Source organism: Aquarana catesbeiana, linkage group LG03, assembly GCF_042186555.1.
Source record: "Aquarana catesbeiana isolate 2022-GZ linkage group LG03, ASM4218655v1, whole genome shotgun sequence".
NCBI lineage: Eukaryota > Metazoa > Chordata > Amphibia > Anura > Ranidae > Aquarana > Aquarana catesbeiana.
This window is the reverse complement of record NC_133326.1, coordinates 531,786,426-531,802,887: the sequence shown is the minus strand read 5'-3', so window position 1 is coordinate 531,802,887 and position 16,462 is coordinate 531,786,426. Positions and strand designations below refer to the sequence as shown.

The 16,462-nt window shown below is 40.8% G+C and overlaps 1 protein-coding gene across 1 annotated transcript in view; it reads right to left on the bottom strand.

Annotated features, from left to right (window-relative positions):
* Window positions 1-16,462, bottom strand: part of ANO2 (anoctamin 2) — a 373,482-nt gene that overhangs the window by 181,364 nt on the left and 175,656 nt on the right. The window contains exons 11-13 of the mRNA XM_073621286.1: window positions 11,599-11,733; window positions 9,298-9,458; window positions 4,366-4,448 (exon numbers count right to left, since the gene is read on the bottom strand). Of these exons, the coding sequence (XP_073477387.1) occupies window positions 4,366-4,448; window positions 9,298-9,458; window positions 11,599-11,733 (379 nt within the window). The remainder of the gene's footprint in view (window positions 1-4,365; window positions 4,449-9,297; window positions 9,459-11,598; window positions 11,734-16,462) is intronic.

The window sequence follows — 16,462 nt, the reverse complement described above, 5'->3', positions numbered from 1 at the left end:
CCCATACTTGTCTTCCATTTGCTCTCCCACTACCTGTTCACCCTCTGCAATCCATGTATAAATCCCTGTGTAGGTTCCTGTTTGATTTGGGTTGGTGCTTACACATGACTAAGTGCCCTCCCCATGTGGCACTGCTTGGACCCGGCGATTGGCCACACGGGCACACAGCATTGCATCTTCAGAGGAAGGATCAGAAAGAAGAAGTATTTGGGAAGGCTACAGTGGGCAAAAGGGGGGAATTCAGACCTATCTCCAGCAGTCATTCCTTTTCTTCTCTAGATGTCCTCAGTCTTCAGTCACCCCAATTCTTTTAAGCCTAGGCTGTCATGAACCTGCAGCATCATAATGCTAGCCTGGGCTCAGAGTATTACTCCACCGAGCAGCACTCACATTTCATTTTGTGGAAGAAATGATCCTTGACGTAGTTGGACCAGCCAGAAAACGCTTGCAAAAAAGGTGTGCACATATTTTTTTCCAAGCATCGCCTGAAAACATCATGGTTTTATATATATATATATATATATATATATATATATATATATATATACACACACACACAGTATCTCACAAAAGTGAGTACATCCCTCACATTTTTTGTAAACATTTTATTATATATTTTCATGTGTCAACACTGAAGAAATTACACTTTGCTACAATGTAAAGTAGTAAGTGTACAGCTTGTATAACCGTGTCAATTTGCTGTCCCCTCAAAATACCTCAACACACAGCCATTAATGTCTTAACCCCTGGCAACAAAAGTGAGTATCGCTCTCACTCTCTCATACTGGTCACTGGAAGTTCAACATGGCACCTCATGGCAAAGAACTCTGTGAGAATATGAAAAAAAAAAGAATTTTTGCTCTACATAAAGATGGCTTAGTCTATAAGAAGATTGCCAAGACCCTGAAACTGAGCTGTAGCACGGTGGCCAAGACCATACAGCGGTTTAACAGAACAGGTTCCACTCAGAACAGGCATCACCATGGTCGACCAAAGAAGTTGAGTTCACATGCTCAGCTTCATATCCAGAGGTTGTCTTTGGGAAATAGATATATGAGTGCTGCCAGCATTGCTACAGAGGTTGAAGTGGTGGGGCGCCAGCCTGTCAGTGATCAAACCATACGCCGCACACTGCATCAAATTGGTCTGCATGGCTCTCATCCCAGAAGAAAGCCTCTTCTAAAGATGATGCTCAAGAAAGCCTGCAAACAGTTTGCTGAAGACAAGCAGACTAAGGACATGGATTACTGGAACCATGTCCTGTGGTCTGATGAAACCAAGATAAACTTATTTGGTTCAGATCGTGTCAAGTGTGTGTGGCGGCAACCAGGTGAGGAGTACAAAGACAAGTGTGTCTTGCCTACAGTCAAGCATGGTGGTGGGAGTATCATGGTCTGGGGCTGCATGCTGGCACTGGGTAGCTACAGTTCATTGAGGGAACCATGAATGCCAACATGTGCTATGACATACTGAAGCGGAGCATGATCCCCTTCCAACATAATAACGACCCCAAACACACCTCCAAGATGACCATTGCCTTGTTAAAGCAGCTGAGGGGAAAGGTGATGGACTGGCCAAGCATGTCTCCAGACCTATTGAGCATCTGTAGGGCATCCTCAAATGGAAGGTGGAGGAGTGCAAGGTCTCTAACATCCACCAGTTCTGTGATGTCCTCCTGGAGGAGGGGAAGACTTCAATAGCAACCTGTGAAGCTCTGGTGAACTCCAAGAGGGTTAAGGGAGTGCTGAAAAATAATGGTGGCCACACAAAATATTGACACTTTGTGCCCAATTTGGAAATTTTCACTTAGGGGTGTACTCACTTTTGTTGCCAGCAGTTTAGACATTAATGGCCGTGTGTTGAGTTATTTTGAGGGGACAGCAAATTTACACTGTTACACAAGCTGTACACTCACTACTTTACATTGTAGCAAAGTGTCATTTCTTTAGTGTTGTCACATGAAAAGATATAATAAAATATTTATAAAAAATTGGAGGGGTGTACTCACTTTTGTGAGATACTGTATATATACATATTTGCTGTTGGAGAAAATTTGACCATGTTTTAGAAGGTTTTTTGCCTTCCTTCAAACTGTTGCTTTAGGGTCCTGAGAACGTTAGGTTTTTAATATATTTCTGTGTTTTGGTGAAACTCAATGGACATGTCTTTTTTAGCGATCTAATATGCTCCTTTTTGACAGATAATGATGCTCTATGCCCAGCCATTAACCAGAAAAACTTTCCACATTAAAAAACAAGGTGACTGAAAGTTTCACTAGTTCATATCTTCTCAACAGTAAGAAAATATTGTCTTTTAATAGACATCCCGGGGCATGGGAGCATGTGCATGTCTAATAATTTATGAGCGAACACAAAAGCCCATTCAAAGTGCATTAAAATTAATGCAGAACTAAACCCACATTAAATTAGTAATAGTGTTCACTGTGAAAAATGTTTATTTGATATAAACTAGTTAGAAGTCATATAATTACAGTATAACAATGACAGACACGGTTTTGATGCTGAATTATGAAAAATGGAAGCACTGCAGAGCTGTCAGTATAGCAACCAAATTTATTTTTAGGGTTTGTTCTGAAGATCTGTAATAGAAACCAGTCATTGCTAACCTTGACTTCAAAAAATGCTAGCTGCCCGGCCAGTATGCCAATGCTTTGGTCTCAGTATTTTACTGGCCAAGAATGAGTATGCAAATAAGGAATTTTAAAATTTCATTGGCTTTTGCAGGTCTGAGGCTCAAAGTACTGATACCAAACACAGCCTGGCAAACAGCATTTGCAAAAGCAAGCCAACAATAAGATACATATATTTATTGTCTAATAGTGTACTATAAAATAACTTACATTTTAAAAAATTGAAAAAAATGTTTATAAAGTGCTGCAGCCTTGAGGTTCCTGCATGTACCTACAGCAGCTTTAGTACCCACTCTATTCCCAAATGCCAAGCCATTTGGATCAGGCAAAACTTTGGCACTTCCTGGTAGAGCTGGAGCTTGCCCACGCTGTTCTTTTTCTCACATGTTCCTGTTGATCAATGAAGCAGCTGGAGATAAGTGGAGTGACTTCATCTATGTGCTTTTGCAGCAAAATTACCAATTTTGCAGAGCAATTATAGATTTTACCATCAGCAAAAGTTTGCCAAAGTAGAAACTCTCAATTATCCTCAGGGATAATTTACCTTAACAGAAAAACTGTAAAGGTGACCTAAAACTAGACCTATTGCCCATCCCCAGCCCCCAAGTTCCCACTGTACTTACCACCGGTGCTCCTCAGCTGTCATGGCTCCAGCAGCCGCTCCACTGGTCCGGGGCTTGAAATCCCCACCTCTCTCTCTTCTCCATTCTGCGATGCCAGGACAGACTAGATGGAATCTAATCTTGTCTGTTCATGTGACGACGCTGACCAATCAGAAGCCATCTGGTCCATCCTGGGAGAGCAGGACGGAGGAGAGAGCTGCGGGTATTTCAGATCCCCAGAACGGTGGAGTGACCAGGGGAGCCGTGACAGCTGAGGAACGCTGGTGGTAAGTACAGCGGGGACCAGGGGTGCGGGATGAAGAGGGGCCTGTGTTAGGCCACCTTTAAAATTTTTCTTTAAAGGTGAACTAACTATTTAAGCTGCTTGAAACATACTTTTTTTTCTTATTAGAGGGTGTGGGATTTTTGGGGTAATTCAGTTGATTTAATTAACGGTCCATCACACTATTTCTTTTAACGCACATATTCATATGAGCTAAAATGCATGTGCTTTGGTTCCCGTAACAAAGATAGTGTCTCTTCCCATCGTAGCCTGGAATGCGACATCTTTGTTTTTTTTTCTGCATTTCAGTGCAGTGGGAGGTCCATAGAAGTCAATAGCAGCACAATCAAACACATATAAAAACATTTAAATGTGATGGCAACAGGTATTAACAAGCCTTGGTCAATGGCTGTTGTTATGTATCAAAATGTATTATTTTCTAATATTTACTTTTTTTTTCAGTCTCCTTTTTCTCTGTAAGAACATTTTTTTACTGTATAGGTATTGAGAAAGAATATTAATGCACATATACAGCACATGTATGTGGGCACGTGTGCTGCCAGCCTTAGACAGCATTTTACAAATTTGAACATTGTAGATCTTGTTTTGCTTTTTGATATCACATTGGCTTTAAATTAAAAAAAAAAAAAAAAAAAAAAAAAATTTCAATTGCTTATAATCAGTAGTAAATCACTGATGTTCAGGGAGCAGTTTAAAATTTTACAGTGCATTCTGTAGTACTGGTGCTAGGTTGTCAGAATCTGCCTGTCATTTTAATTAAGCATTTTTTATAATTTTGTTTTTTAAATATATAAATATGGAAGACTTACCTCTTCTTCTTCCAAGCCTGTAAGGTCCCAAAAGTAGCTTAATCTCATTTGCAATCGTTTCCAGTGTTCAAGGAATAAGGTAGCTGGAAGTCAGAAGGAATAACAGTTAAAGTGAAGCCAACATGGACAGAAAGAAAGAGACAAGATTGTTCATTATCTACTGTATAGTTCATATCTAGGGGGATGTATAGTCTTTATAATAATATAGTCAGATATAAGAGATCAGCTTGATGTAAAATAATGTTTTATTTATTTATTTATTTTTTAAATGTAGTTTTAATTCTAATTTGTAATTGCACAGGTACGTGGAGGCAGCCATGTTTGCTCAATACATATTTAGGCTCTACCTCCTAGTTTGCCTTGCTATACAGTGGATGCGCTTTACTAATCTTTCTCCAATGCAAGTCTAAAGCTGAGTAAACACACATAGATTATTTTCATCCAGCCTGTGGATTCAAAATGAGGAATCTTCCTCTGCAGCTATTGTATTTTGACAGTCACAATGGGCACCTGTCAGAATACCGGATCCAATGAGATGCAGCGGACAATTTTCTGCCCGACTCCTTCAATTTTTCAATCAAACGATCTTGGGTGGGAGGCAGCCAACAGAGCCGCCCACGTAGGGAATTTCGACTGGTTGCTCAGGTATACATGAAATATTGCTTAATAATATTAAGTTTTTCTTTTGAGCTAGCAGGTGGATTTTTGGATCCTTTTAGTGTGTTTTCCAGTTTCTCATTACCGCCTGCTGAAAAAAAAAATATTTATAGAACTCAGTAGCTCAAGCTGACGTTTATACCCAGTGCAGTGACTCCTCCCACAGCAGTAACCCCTCAAAGGGAATGACTGCTACCTCTCTTTCCTCCTTCCTCAAAACACCTGTGTCCAGCTGACATTCCTGACCTTCTGAAAATGCTAGTTACATGGCTGACCTCTGTGCACTTTCAAAGAGTGACCTCAAGATCAGGTAAAGCCTAATGAAAAAAATAGTTTCCCATCACTTTGCCATAGAGGCAGGCACAATTGTACAATATTTCTGTCAAAGATTTACAGTACATCCAGGAGTTTTTGCTTTCAATCCAATAGACACCTTTTATGCTGCATTGCCCAAACGCTGATGAAGGGAGATTTTTCGCCTCTAAAACATTTTGGCTGTCTTTTGCCTTCCTCTTGTTATGTGAGATAATAAGGCATTTGGAGAACACAAATTACAAATGTTTCTGTTGGTTGTTGAAGAATATATTTCAACGAAAGCTTTAATGCCCAGAGTTCAGCTTCACAATCATGCAACAAGATGCTGCAGGCCCTCACAAAAGAAGAGTAAAAGCTATCAGTAAATTGAGTGGAATTTGTGATTTTAGTAGATTTGAACCTTTCCTAGGCTAGACTCAGAGATCACTAATTGATTTAGCTTGCTTTTTTAAGATTTTTACCATTTCAGCACTGCAATAATATTTGGGACTGCATTATTGTTAATGGACTGTATTTCACGAGATCGCATGGTGTTCTTAGGGAAAAATATTATGCATATATGTATGCAATATGAGTATGTTATAATGCACTCGTAAAGTAGCATTGCATTTAATTTTCAGCACATAGGGCATTCATTTTTATTTTTTTATTTGTATCTTTTATGTAATACTTTTTGATGTATTGTGTTGTGGATTTATTAAAATGTATAAGTCACAATTGAGTTAGGTAGAAGAACTGAGCAGCGCTGAAGTAGAGTGACAAGATTTAAAGTGAACACAAAAGATATAAATAGTATATAGTAGATAAAACCATGCAATTTACTCAAATTGGAGAGTGCAAAATCTGGTGCAGCTCTGCACAGAAACCAATCATCTTCCAGGTTTTATTGTCAAAGCTTAATTGAACAAGCTGAAGTTAGAAGCTGACTGGCTACCATGCACAGCTGCACTCTCCAGTTTTAGTAAATCAACTCCAATGAGTTCCATATTAAGCAAGAAACACCATTTACAATGGTCCTGTTCCATAAGCCTTGTACACACGGTACGATTGTTGGACAACCGAGCATCTGATTTTTGTCAAAAGGGCGTGTGCCCTTGTCTTGCATACTAACGTTACACAAATTGTCATGCCACAAACACGAACATAGTGACATACTACTCTTGAGCACCACCCTTTGGGCCCCTTTTGCTAATTTTGTGTTTGGTGAGCATTGATGCGTGTTTGTACTTTTGACTTTTGTGTGACAGATTTGTGTACTGACCATCTGAAAATCTGACGTGGAGCTGTCGTTTGACAAAAATTTACTAGCCTGTCATCCAACATTTGTTGGCCGAAAATTGGAAAACAATTGTTGAAAGGAGCGTAAAAACGGTAAGAACTTCGGACAACATCCTGTCAAACCACAATCCCCTTCTAATTTTCGTACCGTGTGTACAAGGCTTAAGACTCTGACCAGTGCTCAGCCATGCAGATTATGGGGTTGATTTACTAAAGGCAAATAGACCGTCTGTGCACTTTGCAAAGTGCAGTTGCTCCAAATCAGCAGAGAATCAGCTCTGCTGACTTCCATCATCCAATCATGTACAAACAAAAATGCTGTTTGTTATTTTCCTTGCACGTGATTGGGTATTCTTTGCACAGTTAAGCATTACGTCATTTACTAAGCTCTAGAGCAACTGCACTTGCAGAGTACAACTGCACTTTGCGCCTTTAGTAAATCAATCCCTATGTGTTGTGGAGAAAAATATCATAAATAAACATGATCTTTATTTTTTAAAGTAGGAGTAAAGGGCATTAATTAATTCCCATTTCTAGTTAAACATAGGCATACAATTAGCTATACCCTCAAGCCAGAGTTTCATTTTTACAGGAAAAGGGAATTTTTCCAATCAGATATCAGAGTGGAATATGAGCATGGAGCCATTATCGCGGCCTCTTAACAAATTGCCTGCTTCTTCAAAGAACAAGAAAGTCACTGAGGATAAATGTACCCCCTCCCCCAATTAGACTGAATCAATGGAGCAGAGACCGCTCATTGTCCTATTCCTGAAATGTACATGTGAGTAATAATGTATGACATTTTCCCCGCAATCTATGCACTGTCTGCTAGCGATGGGTAAGAGTAGATGACCCTGCTCTGCTCACCACAATGGGAGTGTCAATCAACACACAGAATGTCCAACATAAGCGGAGTATTCTGCTCAGAGAACATATTGTAACCGGATGCTCAAATTCAAGATGAGTCAGGCTTACATAAGGATCCAGTGTCTGACTTGGAGAGGTTTATTCTACTCAGTTTCAGATGCACAGAAAGGATCACGGTCTTAACTTTCCTGAAAGTCTTAAAGGGTCAGTCCTCTCAATATTGACGTTTCAGTTGATGCCTGTGGGCTGAGAGATCTCTCAAGTTCCAGGCTCCACCCACCAAGGGGGTCTCCGATTCAGTGATGGATTTTCACTTATTTCATATGAACTTGGCACTCTAAAACTAATAGCTGACCATTTATTGGGTTAATTTATCCTTACAAACAATGCCTATTCAGATAAGAGGTGCCTGTGGATAAAAACAAACTGTGTAGCTTTAACCAAAATTGTATAAAGCCTTGGCTAAGGGTGCAGCCTATCCACCAGTCCACCTATGATTATATTGCAGTGCTCCTGAATTCAGAGTAGAGTCGCCACTCTTGTATATCTGCTTCCACTGCAGTGGGATGAGAAAATGTTGCAAGGGGGTGTGGCTATCAGCATTGTCACTGGTGATTCACAAGCCTGTAGCTTGTCAATCAACACCTGGCCACACCTAGTCCTGCCCATTGCTTTCTCGAGTGACAGCACTGCCTCTGTTGCTGAAACCCTCCCACACAGTGAGCTGGAGTGTCTGGGATGGGGAGCGTGTGAGACACAAATGAAGGCGGATTTAGCTCAGCTTTGGGGATAAAGGAAGTGTTATATTTACTCTATGAAGCTATTACATTGCATAGTTACTAGAGTTGGTCCTTGTTTAGACCACTCTATATATCGGTGCCTTTAATTGTACTTTAAATCACATAGCGATATTAAAGGTTTGTGGGTGTATACACTTACTAGGATTTACCTAAAGCCTAAATATTAGCTTAGGTTGGCCCCTTAAAAGACTAGGTAGCATTTGATTTTGCAAAGCATGAAGGGAACATAATCAACTTTATACATAGTTTATTTCACTTACTTTACCTTTTGTTGGTATGGACTCCCAAGTTATATGTATGGCCAGAAGAGAATGGTAGGCACAGGGAAGGGGATGTTCATTGACATTGTTAGCCTACTCAGTATGGACATTTCAGTTAATGCCTATGGGCTGACCTTTAAATCTCTGTGATTCCAAACATCACTTACCAACCTTTACAAGGGGATCTCACATTCAAGGCTAGATTCTCAATCATTTAAAACGAGTTTGGCACTCCATTGCTGAGCATGACTGCTTTAGTTGGCCATAAGTATTAGAAGTTTGTAGGTATATGAACTCATTGGGATCCATAAGCTAAATATTTGTTTTTGGTGGACCCCTGTAAAGCCTAGGTCATATTTGGTAGTATAAAAAAGGGTGACCACAAGGATTTTTCCATAGATGGAACTCTCAATTTCACTACCTGAACTTTAGTAAGTAAAAAGAAACACAAAAACAAAGCACAACTATGTACTTATGTACTATATATCTTTAAATTATATGTAAGCCCTTACCTTGTAAAACAACCCATTCTGTTTAAAATGAAAGGCAACACATACGTTTAGATATAAAAAAAAAAATTCTCTTTTTTTATTAGTGAATAGTTAGTTATACAAAGCAAACATGATAATTTTTAATAACAAGTACATGGTGCATACTCATATTCTCAATCATCCTTTATGTAGTGTTGCTTTGCACTTTATATATTACTTTTTTTATTTTTATAATTTTTTTAAATAATCTATGAATCTACTTACCCCAAAGAGCCATGAAAATAGAAAAGAAGACAGTGGCCGGGTTGTCAAATAAGTGGCTGGCACGTGCTGTACTGCAGGCAGAGCTTAGATTCCAGTAGTCACAAGCCTTGTCACATAGTGGGCACATGGTGAACGTTTGGTCAGTGTAGCACATTTCTTTGCTGTGGAAGCCCAAAGAGTACCAGTGTCACTTTCACATTAAATTTACAGGGATGTATGGAGCAATATAAAGACTTTGTTATTGTTCAGTTTATCATTTGTAAGGCAACTCTGAAGGTGCATCCATGATGGCTTGTGATCCTTATTTTGGGGATAGGTAGAAGCTCAAAGGAAGGTTTTTTTTGTTTTTGTTTTTTTTTAACTAAGGATGCGCTCAAAGCCTTTTTGCCTCCAGTGGAGTCAAATTCTAAAGGCTGCAGAAACCTGGGACACTCTGCATTTTCTTGTGAGCCCAGGGCAGTTGGCTGAGCCTTGCCAAAGCCAAAGAAAATTCCCAGCTCAGCTTACCGACCAGGGATCACCTGCCTATCCATTATAATGCATATGCTTCCACTGTGGAGGCTCTCAAAATTTTGAGTTAGGACTGCAGATAATATTGGCGTGCTGTGAAGTGGCTCTGAAGCTTACGCATCTGTTTGCAAATGTGTACAAACTAAACACCTGTTTTTAACACATACTGTTAGACAGGATAATTCGGTTAGTTGCAGATTGGTCGGTAAGTTGCGCTGGGAATTTATTTTCTTTGGTTTTGTTTGACATGCGTCACCTTTCCATGTGCTCCTTGCTGCAAAGGCCAGTTATAGGTGGGGGCAGTGGCCATTTGTTTGTACTGTTGGAATACTGGTGAAGGGACGCACTGGACACCCTCACTGACACTGTGCTATATGCTGGGTGTCCAGTGTGCCCCTGTGCATTTACGGAAGGGTAGGCTCCCTCCAGGCTCACCTGCCCTTTGCCTATACATTATAATGTGTGTGCTTCCATTGAGGAGGCTTTCAAAATTTAGAGTTAGGACTACAGATAATATAGGGATGCCGTGAAGTGGATCTGCAGCTTACTCTGCATACATTTGCAAATGTGTGCAAACTAAACTCCTGTTTTTAATGCATACTGTTAGACAGGGTCATTCGGTTAGTTGCAGATTGGTTGGTCAGTTGAGCTTTTACATGTGTAGCCCTTCTATGTGCTCCTTGCTGCAAAGGCCAGTTATAGGTGGGGCATAGGCCATTTGTTTGGCAGAGCCTTGACACCCTGAGCTCAAAGTAAGTGGGTCAAATTATGCAGGGTGTCATCCAGCCTGGAAGAGGGTTGGCGGCTGAAGTCTGTGGAGAATAGTGCAGGAGATAAGGTGAGTACAGCACTCAGGGACCTGCTTTTTTATTTAGACAGGCTGCTTGGGACCAATATTTGCTGTAAATGCCCAACATGGAATTGGGCCTTAAAATACGTTTGGTTCCCAAAAATTAAATTATGTAGGAAAAATTTCATATCAATTTTCCCAGCCAGTAAATGTAGCTCCAGGTTCCTTTCCACTTATATACCATGCTAGCTTTAAAGCGGGTCTTTTAACCACTAAAAACAAAAATGCATTGTGCATACAGCACTGCAAGCCCATTCATAGTCTTCATAAATGTCATTTGTGCAAATAACTAATTTTTCTTAAAATTCAATTTTAGTTTTGTACTTCTTGATATTCCAGAGGCACTGATGTCACAGGAGCACCCTGGGAAGGTCACACTATTCCAGGGAGAGTATGCTGGATCTAGCGTATGCACCATTCAAGATTTGGGATGGCTTGTTATTTAGTGGACCGGCACTCAACAAGGAAGAAAAATCCACCCACCGATGGCGTCTGGCCATGTACAATATCAGGTGGAGGAAGAATAGCGCATTAACATGTGACAACACGTTAAAAAAGGGGGCTAGCAATTATAATTGCTAATGGTATTAGCAGATGAGGGGGAGTGGGGGATCTCTGCTGTTTAGAGAACTTAATAGCTCAAGCTCAGATTACACACAGACAGCTGATTGTTTGAAGGAGTGACTCACCCCTTGTTCCTCTGTAAATCTGAGCAGAGACTTTCAATCAGAGAAACATAGTCTGAAAGCAAATATCTTCTGCTTTGCTATTTTTAAAAAACATAATGCTTTGACATAATTTGAATGGGTGTGTTCAGTACAAAATATTTATTTGTAAGAATAATATTTTATATATACAGTAAAAAATACAAAAAGTCAGGCTAAAAACATAGACTAATAAAAACGGATCCAAAACTTTTAAAGTTTCCCTTTAAGTCTTACCTCGGAATGTCATCATCGATGGTTATACATCCATACAGAAAGACTATTATCCCAACCAAAGAGGCAGGAATTAGCAGCCATGTATAGAGTCCAAGCCAGGCAAAATACAGTCCAATTTTTTCTCCAAAATATTTTCTGAAATGAATACAGCAAGTTAAAGACCCAGAGAAAAACAAATTTTGTTAAAAAAAAGTATGGATGTAGTATAGTTAATTTTAATCATTAGAAATAAAATTGCTCATTTACCAAAATGCTGGCTGTAAATGCATACAACAACATATATACCTATATATTTTACCTTTGATATAGGGGACCGGTGTCCCCTAAATGGCAGTGTGACATGTATTTTCAGTAAGTACTACTATTTGCAATTTGGAGTGCTGGTCATCCTCTGTCCACTATGGTTTAGAGAGCATCATCGTAAGTTCTGCACCAATTGTCACAGGATGCATGAGGTACAGGTGTGGGATGGGCTGTTTACCTACTACAGTATATGCAATTTTAAGTTCTGTTTCCCCCACATACACTAAGATATTTATTGCTTTCTGTGTCCCTGCTGGAGAGATTCACTCTCTCTATTTGTTCTGGTAACTGTTGTCTGTGGGAAAGAAAGGGATGGGATGTGATGAGATAGAATGGGGAATACAACATGGTACAATTGTCACTGTAACAGGAATAGAAAAGAAATCGTCCAATGGGGGCACCCGTTCTAGTGACAAATGTCTTACTTTGGAGAGATTTCCTCTCGCCTTCTGTTGTGTCTCCAACTGCATGAAACCATTGCACTGTGAGCTGCGGTGTCTGGAAGTCTGGGAGGAGGGCACAAATGAAGAAGAATTTAAAGAGATATTAAACCCAAAGCCAAAAATGTAATATATTGCAGCTTATCAATCTTTAGATATGGTAGCTGCATTTGCACTCCTTTCTTTAGGCCTGGTGATCTGGCCTGTGGGGAAATGCAGAGTGGTGCGGTGGCAGTACACATTCAGAGTCCAAATGCAGTAACAGAATTGTATTGTAATAAAAGTCTAAACAAGCACGATTCCCCAGCAGGAAGACAACCCGTCCATGTGCACTCACAGAATGTTGCAGAGAACAGTGTACAGCAGGTCTCAGATGCTTCAACAGCATCTCTCTCGATAGATAGAATGTGGCCTGGCTGGTCTATGCCCAAACAGGAAAGCTTACAGGAAGGTTAGCGAGTCCCTGCTCTTTACTTAATCATCTGCAACCTCTCCCTACTGTTAATACTGTCCCTGTCAGATGGGTGACCTGTCCCTACACTACCCACACACGAAATGCACTCCAAGCCCAGGAGCCAGGTTCTTAAATAGAATGTAATGCTGAACCAAGATGGCTGCCAGAATCACATGGAGCATTACAGCATCAAATCAAAAACTCCCCCAAGAAACCAGAGGGGAACCTTGTTCCCCTCAACATCATCTCCCTCTGGAATGCCGCTGTGGTTGAGCACCACCTGCAGTGGAGAAAGTAGACTGCACCTGCCTACAGGCCAGTAACACACCTCCTGTATGACTCCCACACTTGATGAAGGAGAACAGCAGAGACAGCAGCATTGTCAGTCTGGGCCGGGTATGTTAAATGTACTAGCAGATTTAAATACACCCACAAATTTCAGCCAAACTCTAGCTCACACTTTAGGCCTCATGCACATTTGAGCTAAAAAATGGCTGTTTTACAGGCGTTTGACTTTTTTCTTCTGCCTCCAAGCACCTCTCCATTTTAGTCTATGCACACATAGGCATTTACAGGAGCGGCAGGAGCGTTAAGAGGAAGAAAAAATAAATCACTTAAAAAAATATCTCTTGTGCGTTCAAGAAAGAAGTGTTTTGACTGAACAAAATGCACCTAAACATGTGTAAATATGTCTAAACGTGCCTAAGCAATAGGCATGTTTAGCACTTATTAATTTCCATGGCCAAAATATTGTTAATATTCTAGCCAATAAAATAAATAAAGTCCAAACGCTTGATGCTCCTAAATGCTTTTGCAAAAATGTAACTTAGGCGTGTTTTTAAAGCTGCTTTTCCCCTGCCAGCTTTTAGGAAAGCCCCGGTGTGTATGCATATAATCAGTTACAGCAAACATTTTTTTTGCTTTTTTGATAAAAGGTTTTATCCAAAGTGAAAAATTAGTGTATGCAGCACTAAAAACACAAAATTAAGAGTCCATAGTGTTTAAGACAAAGTCCTTGTTCAGGGAAAAAACTGGAACCACCCACGGTGTAGACAAAGACACAATTAGGTGAGCATGAAATTATCTTCCACCGAACATCAACACACTGGGCCTCTTACCAAAGAAAATGGACCACTGAATTACAGGTGGTCAAACAAGCATGATATGTCCACAGCACCACAAAACCACGCAATTGGATCATAGATGGCTGGGTCTTGTAGTCTCACCAAAGGGGAATTTATAGGTACATGCATAGAATACAAGAAAGCAACTCCTCATGGTGTAGTATTTAAAACCAGGATACATTTATTTCTTAAAAAACAACCAGGGTACTCACATTTGTTAAATAAAAACAGGCATGTCAGAAGCAGCAGTCTGTGATGGATGGCACTTGTTTCCAACCACAAAGATGGCCGCGATAGTCACGTTACAGCGTTGTGACGTCAGAGCTCCACCCTACGCGGCATTTCATCCAATTTAACGTCGCCAGGGGCGTGGTCAGAGCTCGTCATATCCTCTTTATATAGGAGGGAGGGCAAGATAGAAACGCCCATTCCCCCTGCACTCTAAGCCTCTCTCTCATCTGCCGGAAGCCCCTTAAATAAGTTTGAAACCTAAATGGATATTTCTAAGTACATTTGCAAACTTAATGTGCAGAGATATATTATCTCTAATCCTATTCGTAATAGGACTATGGTTCCATCTGAGTTTCAACATACCACCTTGTCAAATACTTCATTGTTTAACCTTCTGAGCCATTCAGCCTCTTCAGTTGGAGTTTTTAGGGACCTAGTATTCAAAGACCTTGACAAACTGACCATAAAGAAAAAGAGGATAGATGCAGTTTTTAAAAGGGGTTTGGACTCCCTTAAACAGAGGAATGACATTACCGTCCGCCTGGCTAACAAAGGGGGCAGTATTGTCATTCTTGACAGTGCTGCCTATGTAGTGGAGATGAATAGAATCTTATCTGATAAGGATACATATTTTCATCTTGGAAATAATCTGACTCAGAAATATAAGAGAGAACTTAGGGTGATAGTAGATGAGGGTTTCAGTAAAGGTATTTTGAACAAAAAGGAGAAGTTTTACTTGATCCCAGTTGCACCCCGCATTCTGGTGATCTTCTATCTCCCGAAAGTTCATAAGAACCCTATAAACCCACCTGGCCACCCTATAATTAGCGGAATTGATTCTATTACTTCTAGGATTGGGAGGTACATAGACAATTTTTTGCAACCTCTTGTCTCCAAAACTCCTTCCCATCTTAAAGACAGCACACAGGTCATTAACATTTTAAGGCAAATCACTTGGAAAGAAAAGTATATTATGGCTACTATTGACGTGGCCTCTTTATTAGGGATGAGCTTCGAGTTCGAGTCAAACTCATGTTCGACTCGAACATTGGCTGTTCGCAAGTTCACCGAACAGCGAACAATTTGGGGTGTTCGCGGCAAATTCGAATGCCGCGGAACACCTTTTAAAAGTCTATGGGAGAAATCAAAAGTGCTAATTTTAAAGGCTAATATGCAAGTTATTGTCATAAAAAGTGTTTGGGGACCTGGGTCCTGCCCCAGGGGACATGGATCAATGCAAAAAAAAGTTTTAAAAACGGCCGTTTTTTCAGGAGCAGTGATTTTAATAATACTTAAAGTCAATCAATAAAAGTGTAATATCCCTTTAAATTTCGTACCTGGGGGGTGTCTATAGTGTGCCTGTAAAGGGGCGCATGTTTCCTGTGTTTAGAACAGTCTGACAGCAAAATGACATTTTGAAGGAAAAAACTCATTTAAAACTACCCGCGGCTATTGCATTGCCGACAATACACATAGAAGTTCATTGATAAAAAACGGCATGGGAATTCCCCAAAGGGGAACCCCGAACCAAAATTAAAAAAAAAAAATGACGTGGGGGTCCCCCTAAATTCCATACCAGGCCCTTCAGGTCTGGTATGGATATTAAGGGGAACCCCGGCCAAAATTTAAAAAAAAAAATGACGTGGGGTTCCCCCTAAATTCCATACCAGACCCTTCAGGTCTGGTATGGATTTTAAGGGGAACCCCGCGCCAAAAAAAAAAAAAAAAAACGGCGTGGGGTCCCCCCAAAAATCCATACCAGACCCTTATCCGAGCACGCAACCTGGCAGGCCGCAGGAAAAGAGGGGGGGACAAGAGTGCGGCCCCCCCTCCCTCCTGAACCGTACCAGGCCACATGCCCTCAACATTGGGAGGGTGCTTTGGGGTAGCCCCCCAAAACACCTTGTCCCCATGTTGATGAGGACAAGGGCCTCATCCCCACAACCCTGGCCGGTGGTTGTGGGGGTCTGCGGGCGGGGGGCTTATCGGAATCTGGAAGCCCCCTTTAACAAGGTGACCCCCAGATCCCGGCCCCCCCCTGTGTGAAATGGTAAGGGGGTACATAAGTACCCCTACCATTTCACGAAAAAAGTGTCAAAAATGTTAAAAATGACAAGAGACAGTTTTTGACAATTCCTTTATTTAAATGCTTCTTCTTTCTTCTATCTTCCTTCATCTTCTGGTTCTTCTGGCTCTTCTGGTTCTTCTGGTTCTTCCTCCGGCGTTCTCGTCCAGCATCTCCTCCGCGGCGTCTTCTGTCTTCTTCTCCTCGGGCCGCTCCGCACCCATGGCATGGGGGGGAGGCTCCCGCT